General features: G+C 52.4%; 6 protein-coding genes across 6 annotated transcripts; 4 read left to right on the forward strand and 2 right to left on the reverse strand.

Annotated features, from left to right (window-relative positions):
• Nucleotides 1–6366: 6366 nt before the first annotated feature.
• Nucleotides 6367–6972, forward strand: PHYSODRAFT_522466 (hypothetical protein; the record flags this gene model as incomplete). Its single annotated transcript, XM_009536490.1, has 1 exon — nucleotides 6367–6972. A coding segment is annotated over one exon (606 nt), but the record flags the coding sequence as incomplete, so codon positions are not given.
• Nucleotides 6973–13540: 6568 nt separating this feature from the next.
• Nucleotides 13541–14402, forward strand: PHYSODRAFT_288525 (hypothetical protein). Its single transcript, XM_009536491.1, has 5 exons — nucleotides 13541–13608; nucleotides 13702–13768; nucleotides 13855–13907; nucleotides 13992–14191; nucleotides 14264–14402. Exons 1-5 carry the CDS (start codon nucleotides 13567–13569, stop codon nucleotides 14325–14327), a joined length of 426 nt encoding a protein of 141 aa, XP_009534786.1. The 5' UTR covers nucleotides 13541–13566; the 3' UTR covers nucleotides 14328–14402.
• Nucleotides 14403–15245: 843 nt separating this feature from the next.
• Nucleotides 15246–16309, reverse strand: PHYSODRAFT_523851 (hypothetical protein; the record flags this gene model as incomplete). The annotated part of the gene is made up of 4 exons (XM_009536492.1): nucleotides 15246–15460; nucleotides 15542–15771; nucleotides 15837–15993; nucleotides 16081–16309. The coding sequence occupies 4 exons, from the start codon at nucleotides 16307–16309 to the stop codon at nucleotides 15246–15248; spliced, it is 831 nt and encodes a 276-aa protein (XP_009534787.1).
• A 4279-nt stretch (nucleotides 16310–20588) lies between these two features.
• On the forward strand, nucleotides 20589–23330 carry PHYSODRAFT_564348 (hypothetical protein; the record flags this gene model as incomplete). Its single annotated transcript, XM_009536493.1, has 1 exon — nucleotides 20589–23330. One exon carries the CDS (start codon nucleotides 20589–20591, stop codon nucleotides 23328–23330), a length of 2742 nt encoding a protein of 913 aa, XP_009534788.1.
• An 843-nt stretch (nucleotides 23331–24173) lies between these two features.
• PHYSODRAFT_338640 (hypothetical protein) lies at nucleotides 24174–24663 on the reverse strand (the record flags this gene model as incomplete). Its single annotated transcript, XM_009536494.1, has 2 exons — nucleotides 24174–24582; nucleotides 24653–24663. 2 exons carry the CDS (start codon nucleotides 24661–24663, stop codon nucleotides 24174–24176), a joined length of 420 nt encoding a protein of 139 aa, XP_009534789.1.
• A 788-nt stretch (nucleotides 24664–25451) lies between these two features.
• On the forward strand, nucleotides 25452–26225 carry PHYSODRAFT_523910 (hypothetical protein; the record flags this gene model as incomplete). Its single annotated transcript, XM_009536495.1, has 2 exons — nucleotides 25452–25583; nucleotides 25638–26225. The coding sequence occupies 2 exons, from the start codon at nucleotides 25452–25454 to the stop codon at nucleotides 26223–26225; spliced, it is 720 nt and encodes a 239-aa protein (XP_009534790.1).
• Between the last annotated feature and the right edge of the window lie 583 nt (nucleotides 26226–26808).

The following is a 26808-nucleotide window of genomic DNA, read 5'->3' on the forward strand; positions in this document are numbered from 1 at the left end:
GCCGCCTCTTGACTCGAGAGGCTTGAGCACGGCAACTTTCAAGACCGACAAGAACCGGTGGATTCGGGAGTCTCGACGAGACCGTCGGTCACTTCAACCACGGCTGCCCAATGCGCTGCAGCTGAGACCGAGCAATCAAGCGCGGACCGTCGGATCCTCGCAAAATGAAGCCCGTCCGTGACTTCTTTGAACTTTCGGGACAACAATCGCCCAAGAGTGCCGCCTCGTCTTCCTGTCCACTGCTGTGCGCAACACGATGCGCGCTGCGGGCCGCACTGCAGAGCGGCACTGCGGGTTGGCAGCAGCAACGCAGGTTGCTGCTTTCACGCACAACTTCGCGTTTGCACGAGCCGCGTCGACTGTTTAGACCAAGTACATATACGAAGCTCTGCCCGGTAATGAGCACGAGCAGCGCCTTAGAAATCGATTTGCAGGAAATGGAGCTCAAGTCGATATTAATACATGTACTTGGATAAAAATATGTTCACTTCAAGAAAGCCACTTGGAACTTTATCAAATTTTGATTTGATTCAAAGCTCTCGTGGAAGAGGACCAAGACTTTCGTGAAGCCCGTCAGGCTCATTTCGTCCTCGTCTCTTGTACAACACTACTCACTCATAGTACTCCGACTAAAAAGAGGTGAGTTAAGCGGCAACGAGCTTTATCAAAACTTCCCACAAACATACTGGAGGCATATCTACCAATCATATCATAGATTATGTTTCAAGCAAACATGGCAACAAGACGGGAATGTACATGTATACATTTTCTAGGACATAATAAGACGTCAAAGGATTTGTATGGGTACTTCTTTCCCTGAAATAACGCCAAATAACATTTTGTTTCAGCCAATCATATGAGAGATCAAGGTAAAGCTAAAGGCGCCTAAGATATTTAGTCCATTCTCCGTCCTCTAACCGAGAGTCCTGTCGGTGAGTTCGTCACGCTTTACGAGCCTACAGCATAGACCTGTCATTTCGACTACGTTATCGCGGACCTAACAGATGCATTATTCACTCATCAAATCGACTCGCACTGGCTTTTAAACTATTTACGAAATTACAAAACTAGACACAATCACGCCAAAATTCGTACTTACGCGGAAGAAATCGGACTTTAACGGGTGTGATTATCCCATCCCCCATTTTGAAAGTTGGCGCGCGGTGGGCGGACGGACGGAGGCAACGAGCGGGAGGGCGCTTGGCGTACCGGAGTAAGCAGCGGGCTGCAGCGGCAGCGGGCACTACCACAGTGAGTACATGCATACGTTTACATTAATAAACTACTTTACGGTTTCGGGAGTTCCGCCTGTTGGGATAACTGGTGCCTTCAGGGCAGTCGAGGGTTTACAGTACGGAATTAGGGGTAGACTGGTGCTTATTAGGCGTTCATCTTCTAATACACCAAGAATGTGTGCGAACGGCGCATTTAGACCACCTAACGCTGCACATAGATTAACTGATAAACAGCACGCGGCGTGGTGTTGCTGGCAATCGTGCTGTATTCATTTGCAGGAATCAAGCATTATAATACACCAATTTGAGTAGTCGCGTGCTCAACTTAAGTTACTACTACGTAGTAGTTGGTCGAATTAAGTAAACCCAGGTGCATCACCAGCGCGCGCATCGAGGCGTCATACTTACGACTTTTTATGTTTTTTATTAAGCTGATTAATGGCAGGATCTTGCTGCAGTCCGACACTCGCTTCCATAGGAACGATAGTCGCATCAGCCAAGTGACAACAATGCACTCCAACTCAAATCAAAATCGAGCATATCCCAGGTACCCTGACTCTCGCGCTTCAACAAAACAATTTTAGAAAATGCTGCTCGAATTGCGCGCAGCGCACAACAGCATGGTCGTGCGCAATTTCGAATTACTGTTACTAAGTACTGTACGCCATGCACCAAGAGCAATAACGCGTTATAAATCCAGATGAAAGATGCAGAGTAGGCAAAGCGTAGAATAGTAGTGACACTGGCAACGCATGCAGCTTTCAAAATAAATGCGCGCTGCTACCCTAGATACGTGTACCGTAAACTACTGCAGCATGCACATAATGCAGCTTAGTGTAGACATTGTCGTTAGAGCAATATATATATGAAGCTATTGGCCGGACCCCGGGGTCCCGCATCATGTACCGATGGCGACCGGAATTATTTATTTTTATCGGCGGGGCAGTGATAATATATATGTTGTGACAATTTTGTGATAATTTTTCGAGTTTAGCTAGAGCTCATTTCACCTTCAAGCATCTAGCATCCAGTATGAAGTCTAGGCGAACTGGAGGTGCAGAGGTTCCTCGGCGCAAACGTGATACTTAAGTATTGAAATCGTCGTGACCACAAAGCTGCTGCATTCGTTCGTTCTGTTAAGCGTCTTGGTGAAGATATGACCAAGAAGATTCAAGCTGACTGCTAGAAGCTAGCGCCTACTACAGCAGCAGCGGCGTCAGGCACGCAAAGTTGCGAACTCTGCAGCTCTGTGCAACTCGATAGTCGATACTACCAGAGATACATAGCATCGATACAAACATGCAGCACTTGAATTTACCGAATATACCGGTTGCTTATGACAGCTGGCGGGACAAGCGGGGACCCCGGGGTCCCGCTTCATATGCATATACACGATACACAACAACCTAACCATCGAAGACGCACAGTCGTTACCGATCCGTATTGAGTTGAGCTAAATTTACTATGTCTATTTGAACTGTTATCGCGCAAACCAGCATTACTACATGTAGCGCGGTGCAGTGCGTAAATTCATGCTGGCAAAGTTGCAGTCTTTCAGTGCTAACGTAGTAACAACACTAGAGTACGGTATCGACGACAGCTACCAGTTTGCAACGCTGTATAAACCACACCCAATCATAGTTTCAATACTTTAGTTATTACTTCAAAGTAAGTAAACACGCAGGTCACTACACTGTAGTAAGGCATGTCCGTGACAATGTAGCTCGCCTCGCAGAAACGGGTGATCAATAATACAACGGCAACGATATTCAGCTCACTCGATGTTTAGGTACTCAACTTTGCATCGTGAGCGACATTTGGTAATTAGCTTAATAGGAAAATGTATTCCTACTCATTTGCTACTAAAGCACGAAGTTATAGCAACGAATATGTGTCAACTGTATCCGCACATTATTGTTATGGAAATCAAAATGATGCATGTACTTTAAGCTATGCTATTCCAGCAACCCGTGGTCAAAGCGCCCGCGTAGCGGGTGCCCAGAGCGCTAGTTCCCCTTCTCTTATAGCAGTTTCCGTGTCCGTCACGACCACAACGTGACAAAATTTTCATTGGACGAAAATACATTAAGTACGAACTTGAGGATGGCGCTACACTTTCCTTATGTTAACCGTTCTTTGGTTTGCCGTTTGTGGAGCTATCTGAGCTGTCTACTTAAACCTGTTGCCAAAGCTACAGCGACCAGAATACTGCGACACTCTATACATATAGTAAAATTCACCAAGGTCCAACAGGTGACATGTAAACAACTCTAGAGTCGATGAATATTGTCCTATTCAATAGCTATGCCACCCGTGCGGCCAATGTAGGTTTATACCAGAAACAACTTTCCTCACTGTAAACTACGAGTTCATACCTAAAAACACCAGGAAATCATACCAAAAAATACGCGTTCATACGAGTAAATACGAGATCGTACTCGTACATTTTGGTATGAACTCGTACTTTTCAGTATGACTAGTTGTTTTTGGTATGAAATCGATTTTGCTTTGGTATGATTCACTTCGTAATTCGCCCAGATCAAAGAAAGTTTTGCTGATAATATTTAGTTTTAGAAAATTGTAATATTGGTACTGACATGCCCACCGAAACAACGTCTCAAGGCGGCCGAAAATCATTATATAGGGTTCGGGTCACTTCCATACAAGCTTCATGATAGTGCCTACGAGGGGCTACTATTGAGGTGTTATTTCCGTCAGACCATGCAAAACCATTGAAAACACAAAATAGATTATCAAAGTTATATAATCCCCATCTTTATCGAGACACATCATTGTACCTAAAAATGATACAATTGGTAGACGTTCCTCAAGTAAGATCGTCCGGCGCATGAATGTGGTCGTATTCGCCTTGCACCACCGAATCCAGAGGAGGGTGACAGAAAATACAGCGCTTTAGGCCAACACATATTGAGTTGAGGTAGTAGCATACCAGGTGGGGTTATGCCATACCCTTTACGTTAAATGAGGACAGACCATACTGGTAGGGTCAGAATATATTCTCCGGTCCGCTGAATTGCACCCAGTGACGGTTTCATCAAACTCGCTTCACTACTACCTCTTGAATGATGAGGGCGCTTTTGCTATCCTATGTTGTGCTGACTATCTATAGATGTACAACCTCTCCTGAAATCCATCATAACATCTCTAGCATCCGCTGCGAAAGTCGGCGAGCCGACGGGGGGAACAAGAAATGGAGTCATGACGTCAGCTCTCCGTTGAAGACTCAGAGGATAACTATGAGGGCTCCCGTAGGAGGGATGATAAACTTCCTTTTTCAGTTTTCTTATATCTTCTTTTATCGAAAAAAAAGATTGTCGATTTTCTTCTTTTTTCTTAATTGTAGCCAATTTTCAACCGGTTAGTTGATATGAGGGGATACTAGAAACGAGCCGTAACTACAGTACAATAGTTCATTTGTTGTCTATTCAAGGGATGTAGTAGTCACCTGATCAATCGAAGGCCACTCCAACAAAGTGACCACTACATCCTAATCATCACTCCATGTCCCATGTATTCAACGAAATGCCTGCTATACTTTTCAGGTATGCTGCCGACTCCGTCTGCGTCGATTATCTATTTCCAAAGTGAAGGCAACAGTGTTAGTGTAGCGACGTCGACTTCAACGGCGAAGCAAGTAGACAAAGTGGTAGGGACCTCGGCTAGGTATATATGTAATTTGGGAACCGAAAATCTTCTTTTATCTTATTAGGGGTAGTCAATGTCCGTCACTTTTTTCCGCCGCAGCAAGTCGGATTTTTTTCCGGGGCTGTGATTGGTCAGAAAAAATCTGCGATCGGAACGTTCTGGTCGAGCCGCAGCAGCAGCTCGTTTTTTTTTGCTGGCATGGCTAAGATCTGAGCACCAACGGTACGGCAGCATGATCATTGCGCGACGGATAGACTCCGCACTTGGGGGCTGTGCCGCGAGCAGAATTCTTGTAAGGTCGATCTAGGAAGTCTACATGTGTCAGTCGACGACTTGGCGTGCAAGCGTTTCTCCAGCACCATCATGTAATGCACGTTGTATGCCGAGTGACGGAGATAAGAAGAGCACTTCCACGCTCTTACTGAAGCTCTAGATCTACACTACTCAAGTCTTCCCTAGCAGCTCAGGGCTGTATCAAAAGCTGCGTCCGCCGATGGCTGTGTGTTAGAAGGCGCTGAGAGTAGTGAGCAGACGGCAGTTAGCTAAGGTAACAACAGCTAACTTAGCTCTACTTTCGCATCAGCAGCCTGAGCAACAAGCGCCTCCCCCCAACAAAACTCCCCACGTTCAGCCTCCACACCTTGATCATCAACAACAGGTGGGAGGGCGCGTTCAGCAACCTCTACAACCCGGACAGACGCTGACTGGAGTTTCCTGCTGAGATCAGCACTTACCACGTCGACTGCAGCAGGATGGACACGCCGCTGCCTTCTCACACTCAACTTGAAGGAGGTAGAGGGCATCGCCTTCCTCTAGCTGGCGCTCCAGGCGTTCCAGCGCACGCTTTCCCCGCATCCCAGAGGACAAGCACGTGGGCTGGACGTTTGATGCCGAGGGGTGACTGAAAATCTAGATCTGTTGCTGCAGACCGAGAATGGGGTGGTCAACGCACTCAGCTTGTGATTGGCCAAAAACATTTGGCGCGTTCGAGCAAGAAAAAAAAATAGTTGCTGCTGCAGACATTGACTACCCCTATTATATTCTTGAGAAAAAAACCTCATTTTTGATCATCTTTTTTTTGACATCCCGGTTCCGTGCTGAATCGATGCGTTGTATCGCTGTGGTTCTGAAGCGCGATTTCGATCTGCCGTACGTGTGGTGGTCAGTATATAATGACAGAGCACCGCCTGCAGTGTAAAAGCAAATGTGTACTATCTGGAAAGCATTCACTTGTGGGTAAATGAACATGGTCGCAGACATGGTGTTATGCTCTGTGATGTCGACGTACTATTTCAGTCATGAAGTTGTTCTTCGCTGAGTGAGACGAAATCGGAATTCCTCCGCGCCTCATTCTGGTGAATAGGAAGCGACACAGAACATCGGCTGCAGGCTCGACCCGTGCACTACCGACTCTAAAGTAAATTCGCAATGTGTTCAAACGCATTCGACTCGATCAAGGCAGTAAAATTCGAGGGGTTCAATTCAACAGCTAGAGCGTCTTCGCTGTTATCAAAGTGTGATGAGCTTCAGTACAGCCGTTTTGTTTGGAGCCAAGCTGGATGGAGAAGGATACGACTACGTCGGTATCGGGCCAGATGAAGACTCATTTATCCTTGGCATTTCGCCCTTGTCTACGATCGATGCCTGCTTGCGCTTTTCAAAGAACTGCGCGTATTGCCAATTTCACGCCGATGCTACTTTCAAGGTTAATGACACTGGGTATCCCGTAATCACGTGCGGGTTTACAGACAAGGCGAGGGCGTACCAAGTGGGAGCATTCTTTGTCGTAAGTCGAAGGACAGTGCACGAATACACCGAGTGCTTTCGAGGCTTTGTGGGCTTCGTACTTGATCACCGAGGCGCTACCCCACAAGTCAGCGTCGTTATGGGGGATGCAGAAGATCCGCAGTATAGCGCTTTCGGGTCGTTACCAACCTTTTCCGGTGCTAAGATGCTAATGTGCTTCTTCCACGTTTTAAAGAATATGCGAAAAGGAGTTCAGCATCTTCCAATCAAGGACAGGATGCAAGTCATGACGTCGATTGTTGAGATGCTTCATGGAAGCGTATGAGACCATTCGAGATCAGGAGCTTGGAAAATGACCCAGCTCTCCTCGTTTGCTGACCATTTCGACGCACAATGGCTCAAAGGTCAATACTCACAATGACAATCGTTCCCCACACCACATTTTGCTTGCTCAAACAATCCCTAAGAAAGCCTGAACGGACCTTTGAAATCACTTCTCCAAAGACGTCGCCACCACATGCGCCGACTACTCTTAGAACTCTGCGAATTCATCGAGACTATAAGCCCGTTGATCCCAGTAAAGTCTGACTACAAGGCGATGTCTACGAGTGGTGTGGCCAAGGCTGCAGCTGAAATGCTTGAAGCCGGTCATGTGCAAATTGAAACGACCTCCGAAGCGGCTCGTGTCAGGGTTTTAGTAATCTCGTACCGGATACCGCATACGAAGAGGATGCGGAGGACGAACACTAATTTCGTGTGGTATTCGATGACGAGACACCCTCCCGTAGCCCCCAGTCATCACAACCTTCGGCAAATTCGACAGCGCAGAGTATGTGTTTGAGATTAATTTCTGGTGGGGACACTGATGCTGAAGGTGATCAGGCCGGTGGAGACGCTAAACCTGGTGGAGATCCCGTCGATTTACCTGAGGAAGAAGATTCACTCATAGGAAATGAAAGTGAGCTCAAGGATGAGGCAGAAAAGAAGCGGCTTGCAGGCAAAGGATCTATACGACATGGCTACCAAGTGGTCGCTACGCCATCATCCTAGAGGCTGTTAGGTGGATCTCGGCGGCAAGGCGTGTGGATGCAGGTATTATGAAAAATATCTCGTTTGTGCTCACTTAGTTGCTGCGCAGCGCAAGTACAGTCTCATAGTGTCAACCAATGCCCCGCTCGAAAAGCTGATAAAAGGGATTAAAGCGACCACTAAAGGAAGTTGTGCAAAGGCGCCTAAGCCGCAGACGAGTCAGCAGAAGCCCAAAGCGAAAAACCAAACAGGATCTTGACGTCCAAAGATCATCCGACCTACCGAGCAAGATACCCAGGTAGGTGTTCCCACAGGTAGACCTACAGTAGTAGCCTCGATTCACTAGATAAATCGCACAAGCTCTTGAATTCTATACGCCGCTGCCTTGAACAGCACATCCCTTTTGTTGCCGGCGTGCCGATGCCTGCTCCAGCTTCATGCGGTGTGAATTCTCGGATCGCGCACAAATCCTGGTGTTAACGAGTACCGCCGCACCGACGGCTCTATCAGTATTGTTGTTTCCTGGACTGGCATTGAGAGCGGTCCCGAGGAGCGAGCCACCTGAGCGATGCCGGGAGCTGCAGGAAGACCCCAGTGCCAGGTGCGCCTCGTCCATTGTGGGCTTGGCGAGGCTTCAAGTGCTTTCAATGAAGCTGTGAAAGATTCATTCACAGTAAATTTTTATGGTATACATTCACCTAGTCATGGACGCTGCGGAGTTTAGAAACGTTTAGAGTTTGTTTGCAAACTCACCTGAGTTTTAAGGTTGGCAAAGTTTCAGAGGTTTAGACCCCTAAACGTTGACACCTCTAGTAAGGGGTAAGCCGAAATTTATGTACTTCTTCATCATAGCTATGAGTCAATTTTGCGTTACAAAGTTACACACAGGTTTATGAGATGCTGATCAAACCCTGACACAAATAAAAACATGAATTAGACTTATGCGTTTCACAAAGAGGTTATGAGCTTCGAGAAGTCTGCGATAGCAGCACTTACGTCGCTTCCTATTTCAGTAAAACATCCGTTTCACAGCAATCTAGGACCCATCAGACCAAATCGGATTATATTCGCGGTACATCAAGTCAAAAGATGGTTTCTCTTGACATCTATCTGGCAATAAATTTTCTTGAAATCGGCATGACTCTGGGGGCACACTGGGTCCTCCAAAAGGTTTATATGCGTGGGTAGTTTGAACCATTATGAGTCAGTAACATATATCGAACCGGGTACGAGTCGATTGAGTCAAGTAAACGGAATAGTTGAAGCGGACGAACAACTGTAGTAGATTACAGTGGCACGCATTTTTCATTTTCTACAAGCTACAAACATATCTCGATCAAGCTTCTTTCCATTGCTAAATGCGCTGCCAAGTCATATCTACACTTTTAAGGCGAATTGCTGCAAAGCACGCGCAGGAAATGAATGTGTTTAGTATGATCATTCACCAATAAAAACGGAGTTGTATTGTGAAAACCGATTAGAATGTCTTATTGGGTTGTTAATCTGCCGATTTAGTGGCTTAATGAGGCCGACGACCCCCTATTTGATACTTAGTAAATCCGACCTCCGAATTAGACTGGGGTACCTCGATTTGTACTCAAGATTACTACCTAGGACGACTTAAACACTCAGAGCATATGAGTAGGATTTACATTTGCTAATCGGCCGATTAAGCCAGAACCGGCCGATTTGCTTGCTGTTCAGACGGAACGTCCGATGTGCAACCGGCAATCGCTCCTTGTAGGCTAAATCAGCCGCCAGACAACAATGGTTGCAGTCGCTCTTGGCTAGGTAGTCAAGGATACAACAACAACATCAGAACTAAGCAGGAAAAGCTGCACGCTATAATACATGTAACTGAGATAGGCAAGCGACGCGTTTAAGCGTGGTGTTGTCGCTGCACTTGGCGAGTCTCGGGCCGAGGGTACATGCATGTTGATCCAAATTGCTAGGCTGCACATAATTACGAGACCGATGAACGATTTATACTCCGATTATAATTGAGACATCCCCGATTTATTAGTCTTCAAATCCGCTATGAGCGATGTTTAGCCGGCTAATTCAGCAGGACAAACTAATCGGTTTTCACAATACCTAAAATCCTTCTACCCCTTGTTTTCGAAATTAGTGAAATAATTACGAAAGATGCATAACATAACTTTAGCCACCGTGAAATTTATACTACGAAAAAAGAATCAAATCCTTTGTTGATGTGGCACACACAGGTCGTTTTATCCTAGCGACGGCGCCTAAGGATAAAAATGACTGGGCGTTTGTAAAGAAAGCTTATCTGTCGTGTCGCGCGACTCTTGGGAACATAAGATGCTAGAGGTATTCAGGGCGATACTCCAGTCAAGTCGAAATGCGATTTTTATCCTAGCGGATAGGATAAATCTGGCTTTTTGAAGGAATAGCTTCAGGTACTCGTATCTTTTTTGTCGGCAGTTGTTTCAATAAAGAGAGCTATACTTTTTATCCTTTCTTTTACCCTACGCGTCACTAGGGTTAGGGGTAAATGGGTCACGCCTAAACACCTCTATTGGTTTGTTTGGGTTGATATTCCTCCCGAAAAGGGCCTTCCCACGGGTGTTGGAGTAGTTTTGTAGGGCTATGTATTACCAGTGGTTTATCCGATCGATATGTGCTGCATTGGGCTATGCGTCGTGGGCTTGGAAGTATGGCTGGCACATTGGACATGTAGATCACTTGGGTTTTGAGTAGGAGCAGTTCCCTGTTGGGGTGGCGCTCTGGTGGCCGCGAAGGCCAGGAATATAATCACTCTGGGTGGCTTGCCACCCGCCGCTGTCCCGCAGCTCCTCCACGGTTGGTACTGGCGACATGGGAGATCCAAATATTGGCGCTCGATTGGATGCACGTTAGGGAGTTCGACCGGTCCAGGCGCTTGGCATCACTCTTAGATAGACCGAGTGCTTCCGTGAAGGTTTTGAAATTGCTGGGGTGAACTGACCCCAGTGAGCCGTAAACAATTGCAGCGGTGGTGGTTCGCCAACCACGTTGGCGGAGGTTGCGGGCGAGAGGTTCATAGGTCGATAGTTTAATACTCCGCGCTTGGGCCATGCTTGATGTTGAGCAGGATACTGCTTGACCGTCAAAAGCGACGGCAAGGTCGCAAATGACAACAGTTTTCATAACTGTATCGATAATCTGAATGTCAGGCCGCCGAGTAGAATCTGGAATTTGTTCCACAGTTTGGTTAATCCGGATACGAATGTTCGGGTTGTCGACCGGTTTGTGGGCTGCTTGCAATTTGTTGCCAATCGCTGCGAGCACCTTGTCGTGGCGGGCACGAATATTCTCGTTGTTACCGTCACAATGGTTGAGAATGTGTGCTAGGGTTTCATTTTGCTGTGTGCAGCCAGCTTGTCGACAGCGTAAAGCACTACCTCGCTTTTGGCGTTTGAGCACTGAGCGAGTCGGCAACTGGTTGAGACGACCCGCCAACACAAAGCGATATTCACGATCCTGTAAACTAGCCGGTCTCCCAATAAACGAGCTGCCCGCGTGTCCATGGTTTCTTGCAGTCTTGCCCTGGTCGCTCTGTTTCATCCATTCCTCCGCAAACTGGAGCTTAGCATGCAGTTTCAGCTGCGCGATGACATTTCTTCGATCAAGATTGTTTTTATGCTTCGGAGTAGTTAGGCCTAAAGCAGTCGGGGCTTGGTCATCATCGTCATTTGCATCGGGTAGCGTAGGATCCATTTCACTGTCGATCGCATCGGGCTGGGGCTCCGGCTGATCTGGCCGCGGGGGCAACATGAAACTTAGACCCAGTCGTCGGAGGTGAGCTCGAACTTCCACCCACAGCGAGCATACATCGTGTGATTGTCTTTTTTTGACTGCATGAGGTGAGTTCTCGAGATTGCCATTGAGGAACATACCAATCAGAAGCTCGTCTTGGTCTTTCCAATAGTCCGGCGTTAAGCGATAGCGCTTCTGGATAATCTCCACCACCTGCGCACGAGCTATATCTCGAACGTGGATGTCCTTCGAGTGTAGCATTTGAAAAGCGTGTCCAATGTGCGTAGTTGCTGCGAGTTCCGTGAGTGGCAGTAGCCCTAATCCGCCTTTCGAAGTTGGGGCGTAGAAGAAAGCTTTGGACGCACAGCGTGGAAGCCGTAGTAAATGTCGGAGCTCCCTGCGAATGGCCGCATCAGAGCGTTCAAGTTGCGTGTGATTGACACGCACATGCCTCAAAGCGAAATCCAGCTTAGAATACACGTAGACCTTGATAGCCTTGAGAGCTTGCGCTGGATGGAGTCCAGAATGTAGTAGGGCGTGTGCGTCCTGGCGTAGGTCGCGGAGCTTGCTGTCCATTTGGAAGTCTGTGACCGAGTGATCAAAACCATCCTCAATGCCGAGGTAGCGGTATGTTTGATTCATAGTTAGTGTCGGTATTAGCTCTCCATCAAGATGCAGCTTCAGAGGATCGAGCGATCGACGCCTGTTCTCCATCTTCGTACCGAACGCAGCGCACTTCGCTGGGTTGGCCGTCATGGTGGACCACCGTAGGAAACGCTTCACCTTGTCATGGGCTTCTTGGATACCTTCTCGGGTAGCGCTGTAGGTTTTCACGTCGTCAGCGAATGCTGTGACGTTTATTGGCAATTGCGCACCAAGTTTGACGCCAACATGTGAGAGTGTCGTCAGGCATCTAATCAGCGGCTCCATTCCGATCAGGAACAGGAAGGGGCTCAGGGGGGCAGCCCTGGTATACCCCCATGCGGTGGAGGATCAACGGTGTCGAACCCGTCGCAGTATTGAGGACCACATAGTGTGACATAGCGTAGATACCCTGGCAGCACTCAATGTAGTCATCAGGAATCCCTATCAGCTTCATCACTTTCCAGATCAAGTCGGGTGGCATCGCACCGAATGCGTTTGCCACATCGTACCATACCATGTAGAGTGCTTTTCCTTGGCGGCGAGCGTGGTCAAGTGCCATTGCACTGACAAAGTTATGCTCATTGCACCCGTTCACATGGCGAAACCCTTTCTGTGCTGTCGTAAGGCGTTCGTTGAGTTCCAGCCAAGACAGCAGTCGCTCAGCAAGAACACTCGCGTATAACTTGTAGAGTGTTGGTTGCAAACAAATCGGGCGCCAATTGGACGGGTTCATCTTCGAGCCCTTCTTGTAGATTAGATTGACACCTCCTACTCTCCAAGTGCCGGGCAGTCGCTTGTACTTCCAACAGAAACAATAGGCGTGGTGCAAGAGCGGGAGTAGCTCGTCTCGGTACTTGTACAGGATGTCGTATCCTATGCCGTCAAGACCTTGGAGTTGCTCTTCTACCTCGTGGCCGCTACAAGCACAGTGTGTGCGAGCTGGCCAGCTGCGCGCTGGGCCACATCAGATTGGTGGTTCTCCTCGTCGATTACGTGCAAGATCTCCGCCAAATCCTCGTCGCCGAGAGCCGAGAAGAAGTCGTCTTCGTCGTCGTCCTGGATGCCGAGCCGTAACGGAGGCATGTCTCTCTCAAGATAGTGTATGCGTGTGTAGAGAAGCTGGCTTCGTACCCCCGCAAGAGGGGAGATAAAACAGAAATTGGAGCCGGCCAGTGGCCTTCCCACGGGTGTTGGAGTAGTTTTCAACTAGCAATCACGATGCATCAGCAAAGCTTCACACACTATCGTATTGCCCCAAGCACAAAGATAACTCAACTATTCATTTACTGCCATCTTTATACATAAATACTCGCCGTACGTACAGCTGTCAGTTTCGTGGGTTGGACCTCCGGAATGTTAAGTGGCAATAGCTTGTTTGGTGGTTCATGCAATTCTGTGGCGAAACTAACCAATCAGCAGAGGGAATCGCCCAACTCCGGAGAGCCGCACACCTTGCCATCCCACGCCGCTAAAGCCAGGAACGACGATGGACGGACCCGCTGGAAGCGAGAAGATCATGTACACGACGGTGCGTCCTGCCCCCGCCCTCTCGTCCGGCACTCCACGGAGCATGTCCGTCCTCTCTCTGACCTTAATTTACTTGTTTGCTGCGTGTGTACAGGCCGCGGGCGCCTTCTTCGGCGCCGCCATCGGCTCCGTCGAGTCCGTCTGGGCCATCCCCAAGCTTGGTGCGTCGCCCTCAGCTCGCTCTTGGTGCTCTTACGGTACAGGACACTCACCTCTATGCTGCTGTATATTTTTCCGTTGCGTATAGGCGACAAGCTGCCCAAGCTGTCGAACCAGCTCAAGCACCTCGGCACGCGCTCGGTACGATAATTACAGCGTTGAGGCCCTTAGACAAGGTTGATGCCGTTGCTGACCTCTTACTCTTACACATTTTTATGGCTACAGCTCGTGTTCGCTGCCGTCGGCGCCATCTTCACGACGGGCGAGTACGTGACGGCGTCGATTCGTCAGAAGGAGGACCCGATCAGTGCTGGTGTCGGTGGCGCTCTGGTGGGCGTGGTGCCCGGCATGGTGAAGCAGAGCATGCGTGTGGGTGTTGCCTCGGGTGTCGCTGCTGGCGCCGCCATGGCGGCTGCATCGTACTGGTACGTTTATCATCCAGTGTGTGTATGGGTTCGATTATATTCTGACATCGTGCGTTGTATTGTTCTGCGCAGGCAATCTTCCCAGGACTCGGCTTTCGACAAGTACGCCGCTGCGCGTCACGCCGACCGCTCTTAAGCTCGCGGCGGCTCAGTAGCTATTGGCCATCGCGACGAAATGAAAGAAATGAAGGACACCTCGAGTTTGGGCAGCTATCCTGATTACACGCAGAGCTGACAACAGCATTCTGCAGTGTTCACTTCCGCCGTTTAGAAGGATACGTGACGCAGTGCACAGCTACCTCGGTGGTGGGATATAAATGAGCAAACACGAACGAGAACAGTGCATGCGCGTACAGCTCCTGGCGCCACGTTGTTACACAGTGCTGGCTGGATGAAGTCTTCATGGGCCATCGTGCACGGGTTGTGTACTTGTAGTAGTAGTACAGCTCGGAAGGGCTTCGATGCAAATGGTGTAGCTATCTGCAATGATAGCTTTTTGCTTTCAAAACCAGCGATGGTGCGAGCAAGGGCACTTGCTTGATGCCACCTCTACAACAACCTCGGTACAGCACTATGTTCATGTTCATGCTCCTATTACTGCAAGTCTAGTGGAACCATTGCAACTGCGCACAGATCTCTTATCTGGTGTTCGCACTAACTACGAGGACATGCATTTGATTGTGTGAGTTTAGTATGGAGAGGATCGTGAAAACCCCTTCTTCACCGGGTTATCCGAAGGGATCCCTCGACCCCCATTCTCAATATGGGCTCGCCGTGCCCAGACCAAGTTGCCACCGAAAGTGCAACGAGGCCGTATGGTTGAGCAAGCAAGCCGGCGGTAACAACACGCAAATGTTTGTACTATACAATAGCTCTTCCTCCTTGTTCACTCCAACGTTGGCCCTTGCGTAATGAACTCGCAAAATGGTGCTGCTAGACGCGCGTGGTCCACGATTGGCCAGGGAACTACGGTTCAACGGTTAGCATAGCGCGGCGCTGATTGGCTGAGCGGATCCTGAACCGGTCTCCGGACATTTCAAGCACAAGTTGCCTTTTACGCGAGCGGCGACAGACTGGCGCAGTTGGAGCCATAGAACCCGGGAAAGCACGAGCACACGCCGCTCGAGTAGTCGCAGATACCTCGGTTAGCACAGTCGACGTGGCACAGATTTCCTGCTGCGCCTGGGCCGACGCCTCCTGCAGCAACGACGCCCTCGCAGTCTGTTTCGTCCTCTGCTGTCATCGGATCGTCTCCGGAGGGGCAGTGCACTGCAAGGCAAGTGAGAAGCATCAGCAAGAGAGCACGTAAGCCTAGGAAAGAAGATAAGAACTACACATTGTGCCACGTACTCCTAGAGCAGTCAGGTCCAAACCACTGCGAGAGCTGCGACTCGCCTGCGCCGAGACCGACGGGCCAGTAGGAGTCGCAAAGGCAGCCTTGGATGCGGTCTTGGTCCCAAGTCGTCGCAGTCACGTCCCCGCCGTATGTCGTCGCTGGCGACAAGGGGAACGCACTGGTCTCCGTCGCGAGTTCACGCATGCTGAGGCACTGGCCGTGGCCGGAGCAGCCATTGGGGCAACTACCTGCATCGCAAACAGCGTCAGCTATTTGCCTATGGCGCACTTCCTGCAACAGCCAGCCAACGTACTGCGCTGGCAGGCCGATCCTTCGTATCCGTAGTAGCACATGCACGTGCCCGTGGAGCGGTCGCAGACGCCAGCGTCGGAGCACTCCGCCTTGGCATGGGACGTCGTGGCGCTGGTCGGGATGCCGCCCCACGACGGGCCTGCCGGGCAAGTTCCTGCAGCACCAGCCAAACAACACTTACGGGTAAGAATGCCAGCCAACATCAGTGCAATACCGGGCGATGCATTGAGGCTCCACACACGCAGCGAGCAGTCCGGGGAGCGGTAGTTGGTGATGTCCGTGGAAGCGCCGTAGCCCTCGTTGCACTCGCAGGTCTTGGTCAGCGCGTCGCAGCGGCCGTGCGCGTTGCAATTGCTCAGCGCCGCGCAGAGATTGCCCGTCGGCACGCCCAGCTGCGCTCGTGCCAGTGGCGTCCAGGTAATAGCAGTGGCGGCGGCGATGCACGCCAGCGTCACGAGCCGGATGGTCATCACCGTCTTTGGTCGGATCCGGTTTGGATCGACCAGATGGCTACAGTCCCCTAAAAATAAGACCGCGACCCTTGAAGCCACTCTCGCATCTGGCAACGCCACTGGCCTTGTTTCACCTCGCTTTAGCGAGCATCTCGGTATCGTCATCGGGTTGTACCCTTTCCTATGTGTCCTCCACATTACACTTCAAGTCGTTAAATCCAGGTTCAATGCGTTGCCCAATGGCAGGCGCGAAAAAAGATCACTGTTCGTTACACCGGCAAAAGGAAACAACCGCACTCTGCGCGGTAGAGAGCGAGCCGGTGAGGAAGAAGAAGCCAACGCGCCTGCAGCCCAAGAAGAGAGAGCGCGCGCTCGATAGCCTCGTAGATAGAGACATTACGTGCAGGCGAACCCTATCCGGTCCCGTGTCTGCGTCTGCGTCTGCGTCTTGGCGTGCAGCTACCGTAGCTCATTGTGGAAATCTCTGTCTGCCATGGCCGAGTGCGAGCGGCCGCCGACGCCCAAGAGCAAGAGCCCGCGGCGCGCGCCGCCGCCGGTCATCGAGATCCCGCTGCAGAGCAACATGAGCGCGGAGGAGACGCCGTCGCTGCCCTCGTCCCCCACGGACGCCGACACGCTCGTGGGGCTGCCGTTCGTAACGCCCAGCTGCTCGCTGGCGCTGCAGTCCAAGCGCGTGTGGCACGTGCGCAACGCGCTGGTCGCGTCCAGGCTGGCCTCGTGCAGCCTCGACACGCTCGCGGCCGCCATCGACCAGCGCGCGGCCGCGGACCGCGCGTCGCCCCTCGAGAAGGACGAGTTCGTGGAGCTCGTGCGCGCGCTGCCGGAGCTGCGCACGGGCGAGACGTTCAAGCCCATGGAGGAGACGCTGGAGCGCATCTTCCGCTCCTTTGAAGCCACCAACCGCACCGATATCTACCAGCTGGCTATGGGCTGCCTCGTGCTGCTGCCCGGGGAGGTCAAACGCAAGGTGGAGATCGCCATCCAGTTCAGTCTCAGCGGCTGCGGCGTGGATGTCGGCGGCCCGGCCACGCTGTCCATCGTACGCACGGCGCTGGGCTGCTTGTTGCTCTCAGTGTCCGCGGTGTTCGACCTGGAGACGGCCACGGCGGACCAGCTGCAGTCCACGGCGTCCATTGTGACCACGTGCGTGGATGAGACGGTCGCGCGCATGTTCGCGGCCAATTCGTTGGGGAAGGACGACACAGCGTCGTTCGAAGAGCACATTTGGCCCTGGATAGAGGCGAACAGCAGCTCTAGCAAGGCTGTCCCATGGATTAAGTTGCTGGACCAGAAGAAGTGGCCGGGATCCAAGAAGCTGACCCCGAGATCGCCTCAAAGCTCGCCTACGAAGTGGGGCCTACCGGAGGACCCTCCTCCGACTACCAGTGAAGCTGGAGACGACGATGGCGAGTATGATGACGATGATGACGATGCAACGGCGGAACTGAGCTTCCGTTTCTCCAGTGTAGACGGCGGCGTGTTGACCATCGGCGAGCAGCAAGCGGTCGATTTGTACGACCTGTTGGTGCAGTCTGCGTTCACGCGCGTAACTCCGCAAGCCATGTACGATACTTTTGTACAGCACACTGGGGACGGTCTGCTAGAGGAAGAAACGTTCTTGGAGGCGATTGAGGAGCTGCTCAGCATGACGGACAAGCCCCACTTGATGGAGAACAACGCGTTTCTGGAGAGTATGCTGTCGATCTTCCGCTCCTTCTTGCCCGAGAAGTGCCCTACCGTGGATGCGTTCGAGATCGCCGCTGGCTTCAGTCTGATGTCGTGGGGATCGAAGAGCGACAAGCTCGCGTCTGCCTTCCACTACTTTGACGCAGACTGCAAAGGATATCTGAATCGCCAGCAGTTGTGGCGGTTCTTGAGGTCTGTTCTAATCACGCTACTGTATTTATCACCTCCTACAGACGCTTTCTTGCATCGATATGGCTCGTTGGCGGAGCTGGTTGACAAGGGAGAAGAAGAGATCCTAGAAGCCATTATGGAGGGTCTTCCCGACGATGAAGGCGAGGAAGATGATGAAGAAGACGGAGATGATGCCAGTGATGGTGACGCCAAGCAGGAGAAGAGTGCTGCTGGTAGCGATGACAGTGGAGAGTACGTCGACGAAATTGATGGGGATCGCGCGCGAGCAAACTCCGACATGCGCTTAGGCCTCTATACGTTTGAAGATTTCGGATTGTGGTACAATGGCGGAGGCTTCAAGGGCATGAGCTGGTTGGAGCTATTGGATCTTCGCAAGTGGGTATTTGTATCGCCTTCTTTCAGCTTGGAGGGTCTTGACACGCGATCGGTGGACCCAATCGTGGCAAGCAACAACTACTATACTGCCAATAACATTCAAGTTGATATTGATGCGGTAGACCCGCCGGACGGAGTCCCAGGGGTTAAGAAGCCATATTTCACGTTCGCTGACGTGATTGATGAGGAGGAGGACGAAGATGAAGACGACCGTGGCTCGGCTAGACAGCACAATCCCCCTCCTCCTTCGTCGTCATCAATCGAGTCATCCTCTACAGCTGTGCGATCATACAACAGCAGTATCCCGGCTACGCTGCCTGCGATCTGCTTGAAGAATGAAATTGTGCTAGAGTTTGATCTCCCATTCGACGCCGATGACGATGCGATCACGGAACTACCTTTGACGACCCTTTGCTTCGACAATGGCGACTTAATCCAGTACTTTGAGCTCCAGCGTGTGATCAAGCTCAACCAAGTTCAGCTGTATCGCGTGTACGACGTGTTCGAGCCGTTCATGGAAGATCCGTCGGCATCTTGTATCGAGAAGAGTACGTTTGATAAGTGCGTCGGAAAGCTCCTCCCTGCCAACGTAGCCCCCAGTGTGGCAGCAGCCTTTGGTGCTAACAGCAACACTCGGGTCGCGCCCCGAAGTGTAGGGCGTGGAAAGGACCCGAAAATGGTGGCAGACACCCTCAGCCGCCTGTTCTTCGCGTTTAATCGCGGTGGTACGGGGAAGATTGATCTGGTTGAGTTCGTGTCGGCGTTTACCATCTTCTGTGCCGGCTCAAAGAGTGAGAAGCTCGCGTTTGCTTACCGTTTGTTCGACGCTGATGGAGATGGCTGTCTTACACGCCGGGAGATGTGGAAGTATCTGCGGTCTTTCTTGACAATGCTACTGGCTTTGGGAAATGGTTCCGAACTATCTGCTGAAGCTATCGCCAGCGTCGCGGATACTACGGCGATTGAAATTGCAGATTACATCTTCAAAGACACGGACAAGACCTTCAGCACAAGACAGTCAATACTATCCGCGCAAGAGGGAAGTCAACGACACAGCTTAGATATCCCCATGTCGGCGGACACGGCTTCGTTCAAGAGCTCCTCGCGGCATCACCGAGGTCAGGGGCGCTACGAGCACCGCGGATCTTTTCCCGAAGACAGCAACCTCCATCTCGTGGGAGCAGCGTCCAATGCTGCAGGTGCTGGTGCGGGTAGTGCATTCATTCGTGGCGGCGTTGTATCCTTCGAGGAGTTCGCCGTTTGGTACTCACAGCATGGATACACGATTATTGCCTGGATTGAGTTATTGGACACCAAGAAATGGCCGGAGGTGAGCCGTTCAGTGGCCGATGCCATTCTTCGCTACAACAGTCGTCAGCAGCACGCGCTTGAGAATGCTACACAAATGGGATCCGACGATACTGGATCTGGGTCATCCAACGACACCGTTTCCTCGAACGAGAGCACTAATCGCGTTCACGCATCATTGCAACCGAACTACCCGGAGTCCAACATGACGGTACTCGACACTACCGCCTTCCAGACTGCGAACCGCTACGCAGTGGAAGCAGGCATGGATGCTGTGACCGGCATCGCCAACCTCATAACATCCCCAACGGCGTCGGCTGCTGCTGCGAAGGACCTCTCGTCGGTGGCTTTGCAGTTCAAGCTAACGAGCTATGACAACACCACCCTCCGAATTCGTTTGAAGGACGTCGCTATCGTGTACACCATCTCCGAGCGCATGAACTTCAGTCGCATGTCGTGTGGTGAGCTGGTACATCTGCTCAAGAAACACGCGCACAACCGCTGCCTGACAAAGCCAGGATATTTACGAGCTATGCGTGACCTTGTCCCCCGCGACGAACTGTCGAACGAAGACCAAGAGTTTTTATCGTTCCACTTGCTGCGGATTTTCACCCTCTTCGAAAGCGAGAGTGTCCTCCAAGGTAATGAGGCCAACGACAACGGAAGTGTGGAAGACGGCGACGACCAGAATGGCAGATTTGCCAACGGCGTTGGGATGAACACCATATCGGTGGAAACGTTACAGTTGGTCGCTGGTATGTGTGTGTTTTGCGGAACGACCAAAAGCGCCAAGCTCAGCGTGTTGTTTAAGCTCTTTGCTTCGCATGGAGACGGCCACGTTTCTCGGCGGCGTCTATTTGAGATGCTGAAATCTATCCTGGTAGTGTTGTTCGCTTTCTCAAGCTACAACGCTACGAGAGGCAACTCCAACGACACGAGTTCAGTCAGTTCCTGGAGTACAAACTCAATCGCAGAGCGTGCCGCGGGTGCTGTTGTCTCCAAGCTGTTTTGTGAGGCCACCTGCAAACGCCCCGATGCGATCAGCCTGGCGGAGTTTGCTGCGTGGTATGCGGCTGGGGGCTATATGGATTGCCCGTGGCTGGAGCTGCTTGATTTGTCGAAGTGGCCAGCCAAGGAGGCCTTTGAGGCTAGCAAGCGTGAGAAGCCGCTGATCTACGCGTTCGACATGCTTGAAGAAGGCAGTATCTTACACTTTACTGAGAGCGACATATCGACGTATCTATTCATGCTGCGCTCGACGAAGCTGGGCGAGCTGGGTGTAAGCAAAGTGTATGATGCGCTGCTTGCGTATGCAACTCCATCGGCGGAGGAGGCGCTCAAGATGTCAAAGGCAGTTGGTACTCAGAGCCGCCGAGGTCAGATGTACTCGTATGCAGCTGTGGAAGAAGACGAAGGAGCGTACTTGGTCCTTACACGCCCCAACTTCTACGAGTGCGTTCGCAGTCTGGTATCAAAAGACGGAATGTCGGAGAAAGCGCAGCAGACTTCGTCCAAGTTGCTCTCACGACTCTTTAATGTATTCGACCGGAAGCGTTGCGGCCGCGTGAATGCCTTGGAACTAGCTTGTGGCCTGAGCATTTTGGGCAGAGGTTCCAAAAGCCAGAAGCTATCGTTGGCGTTCGACTTCATCACCAAGATGCGGCAGCAACGGCACAAAACACTAGCAAGCTACGCACCTCCTCCTCCAAGTACTGCTGCTGGTTTTGGCGGCTTTGGGGGGCTTGGAGGACAAGGAACGGCAACGGGTGGTTTTGGCTTTGGAATTGGGGGCATTCCAAGCAACCAGTTCTCGATGAGTGGGGCTGGTGGGTTTGGATTCCCTAGCACTCGCGGATTGGGATCAACTGCGCAGGGTATGCGTGGCGGAATGAGTCGCCAGCCTCCACCGCTCTCGGTTGCCGAAGTGAATGCTCTTCCGCACTCAGTACTTTTCATCTATCTGCGGTCGTTCTTACTGGCGCTTATGGCGCTCAGCGACGGCACGTACCGCCTCGGTCTAGAGAAGATTTACGTGGAGGCCGACGACTTCATCGAGGAGGCTATGGGCGACCTCATGACGGACGTGACGGCTAACGGGGGTGCCAACGCATCTGCAGCCACCGCGCTTTCTGGGTACGGCAGTGCTCGCTCGCGCGCCCGCGTGACATTTGAACAGTTTGGAGAATGGTACAATACTGGCGGCTACCAGCTTATCTCATGGGTGGAGCTCCTTGACGTGAGCAAGTGGCAACAGCAGCAAGACTTCCAAGAACAGTCCATGTCAACAGCGGGTCCCGCTTCAACTCACCAGAGCAAGCGTATGGCGCCCGTTATGGGCTCGCAGAGTCGCGGTCCCATGTCTACCGCAGCTCCGATGCCAGTGGAGCCCATGCAGCCTATTCAACGATCAACAAAGCCCGTTACTCGTCGGCGGCAGGTGCGGCAGAGCGACATTGTATCAACGCCGTTTGTCCGTGGCTTGCCTGGCGATCGCTCGGACTCGAAGCCTGATCCTCGCGAGTCAGCGGGGGCAATCAGTTTGAGCTCCGACGGTCCCGTCATGGTGTTCGCTGTTGCCAAGGAGGCCGCCGAGCTGCAGTTCTTCAACGAAGATATCTCGACCCTCAAGCTATTCTTGCGGCAGACGCAACTCCATACTGTCACGTCATGGGAGTTGCAAGGAGCTCTTCTGGAGGCACTGGATTTCCCGACCGCCAACAGCAACGGCATCATGCTGACGAGGCGAAACATGCTCATCCGTGGGCTGCAGCAAGTGTGCGGAACTTTGCCTCTCATCGCACCGTCAAGTGGATCTAGCGGCCAGACGGGATTCCTAAGCGAAGAGGGCACCGATATGCTGCATCGTTTGCTTGGAGTATTCGTGCATGAGCCCGCTTCTGACGACGAAGGCGAGCAGCTAGCAACTGATGGCGACGATGATGATGAATCTGAAGACCCCATCGACATCGGGGCAGCGATCTGCGGCTTGCTGGTGGTATGTGAGGGCTCGATGCTGGAGAAGCTCAAGTGCTGCGCTGCACTGATCTCCGATGATGACAGAGAGAGCACGCTCAAGGGCGAGGGCGAAGGAGAGAGGGAGAGCGACGTCCCGATGATCAAGCTGGAGACAATCAAGTCGAGCCTCATGTGCTTTCTGATGGCGTTCTACGGTATGAGCAGCTCGTTGAGCGCCGAGGTGGCGCGATACTCCGCCGAGCTGGGCGCCGACGCCGTCCTGCAGTCGTTCCTTGATTCGACGATGGAAGGCGAAGACGTTACCGCTGACGATATGGACCTCGAGAAGCAGGTCTCGCTGCGCGAGTTCAGCGACTGGTTCGGCGAGGCCGGCTACCCGACTCACCCGTGGCTCGAGCTGGCCGAGCTCAACCACTGGCCTGCCGCCATCAATGTGTGCGGCAGCAATGGGATCACCGACTCGGGCGACGAGCGAGACTAAAGGCAAGTGCCGTTGCAAGTAGTAAGTAGATAGAACATTATCCCAATACATGTATTTTAATACATGTATTGGGATAACGTCGTTTCTACATGTAGTCTTACGTGTAGATAAGCGCGCAAGCCTTGGAGCATAAGAAGGTGTTGTTGGCGTTTGACAAGATCGAGTACATCAATTGCCAGCTACGGTAGGCAAGTAGCATGAATTTATCGCGTGGCTATTGAGCAAAACTTGTGGTATTAAGTTGTCTCTGTCATCTCGCAGCCAAACAGCAACAAAGAGCCAAGCTGGCCGTGGTCCACGCAACAAGCGATTGGCAAAGCCGCCATTGAAGACTCTACCTGACGCGTTGGTGCCGCGGAATCAGGATGAACAAGACGCGGGGCCCGAGAAAGATTCAACGCCTGTGAAGGTGTCAACTCGAATGTTGCGGTCACGATACCCTCGATTCTTCGAGGCTGTTGTGCCGACGGAGACACCGAAGAGCTTGCTCCCAAGACAACGCGGCATCAATTGGCTGCTCCGTACGATCGAAGTGATTTACAACGCTTGCGGACATCCTGTTACTGAAGATGGGGTCGGAAAAGGTCGAGAGTCTCGAATCCCAGCTAATGGTGGATGAACCTACGAGTGAAGAACAGCATGGCCAGCCATCATACGGCTCTGTGGCGTAGCTTTCGGCTTTGCCGTTCTTCACTCGTAGGTTCATCCGCCATTCGCTGGGATTGCCAGAGCTCGCCGATCAAGAGTGCATGGATCTCATGTATAACATCGAACTCAACCGCGATGGTGGCATTATTCGCTTCGTTCTAAAGAATACGATAAAATCAGGTACTTGTCAACATGTTACTCCTCCTTGGTCTTCTTGTCTTCTGCCTTGTCTCCGTGCAGGAGGAAGGCGAGTCCCACCATGATGACAGCCGCCCCCACGAACCACCGAGCGGGCAGCAGCTCCTGGAAGAAGAAGAAGCCGCCAGCGGCCGACAGCACGCAGCTCACGGCGGCGCTCGTGACGGTGGCCGTGAGCGAGTCCGTCTCGTGCAGCCCCTTGACGAAGAAGTTGATCATGAGCGCGTTGACGCCCAGCATCAGCGCTAGGCACAGCAGCCGCACGACGGACGCCAGGAATCCGCACGACTCGGACAGACTCGAGGCCGCGCACTGCACCTCGAGCAGCTGCAGCGCGCTCGAGTCGCCGTCCGCGCCCAATTTGCCCAGCAGGCCGGCGACGGCGCCGAGCGAGCCGGATAATGCACTGGTGGAGAGGAGAGCAGAGGGGGTTAGAGCGAGGTGGAGGAGGACAAGGAGCTAAGGCATCTATCTACCTGAATCGCATTCTTGTGAAGTGGAGGTGTCGTGTGCAAGGTGCAGTACTGTATTCTGCGTTGTGAACGACGCAGCATCGGATAACCTCTGGTACTACATACGTGCTGTGAGCATTTTAGTTCCTACAATTCCTTGGACATTACATTCACTTCAAAACCAAGTTAGATACAGTGTGAATGCTATTGAGGGTAGGAACTGTAGTTGTAACAACACTTAACACAAATGCTGCTTTTGCTGCTGTTTTGCTGCTCGAGAAGGGTGCATGCTCGCGCCTGCTAGATGCTGTATGACCCTGTAGCATACGAAGCCTGATCGACGGAGTGGGGGTTTCGGGTGTTGCCGGTCATGGAGCCATTCACTTTAAGTGCACAAGCACGGCTCGGCAGACTCCACCAACATCCTCGACGTGGGTTCGAAAAGGCAACCTGAAGCTGCATGTTCAAGCACTCCGCACCGCTATTTCTGAGTGATGAACTCACGGTCTTATCACCGACCTCCGTCTATGGTGCCCGCCTATATTTGCACGTGCTCACGCCGCGCGCTCACGCCGCTCATACCCCGCCACTTTCCACCTTGCATTACGTCGCTCGACACCTCCCATCCACCGCTCGCCGACCTGTATATTAATCTGCTTCATCTTCACTTGCCATGAGCACCATCAGACGCTTTCGGAATATCTACGCGGGTCCCAAGACCCGCAAGCGCACGAACGCCGCGTTCGCCGGTATCTGTCGCTCCAAGGCGCCGCCTCGCCGTTCGGCCACCACCATGCTCTGGGGCGCGTCCACTGCAGCGCAGATGCACCAGCCTGCCAAGTCGAAAGCCCCGTCATCCAAAGTCCCCGCTCGAAGTAAGCCGAAGCAGCCGAAAAGCACCGTCGATGCGTTAGTGGAGCGGTTCCAGTCGTTGTCGAAAGCGCAGCGCTACAACGTCATCACGCGCGTGGCCAGCAACTACACGAACGAACTCGAAAAGGTGCTCAAGACGGCCGACACGGACCAGGACGGGCTCCTGAGCCACGACCAGCTGCGCGGGCTGCTCACGTCCCGCTTCCGCCTCCGTCCAGTCGCCAGCACGAATCCCGCGGCCTCGCTATCGTCCCGCGCGCTTGCTCCGCCCACTCGTCGCCAGCTCAAGCTCGTGATGTTCGGCTCGGCCATCCCATTCGTGGGGTTCGGCCTGGTGGACAATCTGATCCTGTTGGTGGCGGGGGACGCCATCGAGACGCACTTTCACTCGTCCTACGCCATGTCGATGCTATGTGCCGCTGCGCTGGGCAATACCGTGGCCGACGTGGTGGGGCTCAGTCTGGGCGGCGTCGTGGAGTCCATGGCCCGGCGTCTGGGCATCCCCGATCCCATGCTCTCCAAGGCGCAAGCCAACATGTCCATCACGCACTGGTGCAACTTCTTCGCCTCCGCCGGGGGCATCACAATCGGCTGTTTGATCGGCATGATCCCGCTGCTCTGGATGAACCACGACGCGTACGAGGAAGAGCAGACCAGCGAGCCCGTCAAGAGGAAGAAAGCTGATACTGACGCTGCTGAGTCCGCAACTGCAACGGCCAAGTAGAATGCTGCTCCACAGTAGAATAGACCCCCGTGGTCCTGTATACCACCGCTGAATCACTTTCGCGCCGATCAATCGCCTTCATCTCCACCACTTTGTCCGTTAAACGCGAGAGATACGCGTTGCCTGCCTCCCATATTCGTGTCCTTCCAGCCGCTTACACTTGGAGTTTGTATGTGCCCACCATGCCAATTGTTTTACGTGGGGCTCGTATCTTTGCCGCGTGACCCGGCACCATGCAAAATGGCCGTTACGTCCGTGGACTGCCGCGTCCCACGCGCATTTGACACGCAAAGCTGAATTTGACACGCAAAGCTGTAACAGAAGCACCGCGTCAAGTGATCCGCGCCATGTCACCGCGGAGGCTCGAGTTCGCTATTTTAACACTACACGTACGGACTCGAGCCAACGCCGTCGCGTCCTGGGCCCCACGTTGCGCTCGGGCCGGCCTCAATACAGGCCCTTGCGTTTCAAGGACCGGCCCAAAATTCTGAGGACGACAGCGCGTCGCACATAGCTGGGGGGAGGAGGCCTCCAGCCACTCACGTTCGCGCATTCGCTCTCGCCGACATATGTGATCTCCCAG

The sequence above is a fragment of the Phytophthora sojae genome, assembly GCF_000149755.1.
Source record: "Phytophthora sojae unplaced genomic scaffold PHYSOscaffold_9, whole genome shotgun sequence".
In the NCBI taxonomy this organism is placed as follows: Eukaryota; Oomycota; class Peronosporomycetes; order Peronosporales; family Peronosporaceae; genus Phytophthora; species Phytophthora sojae.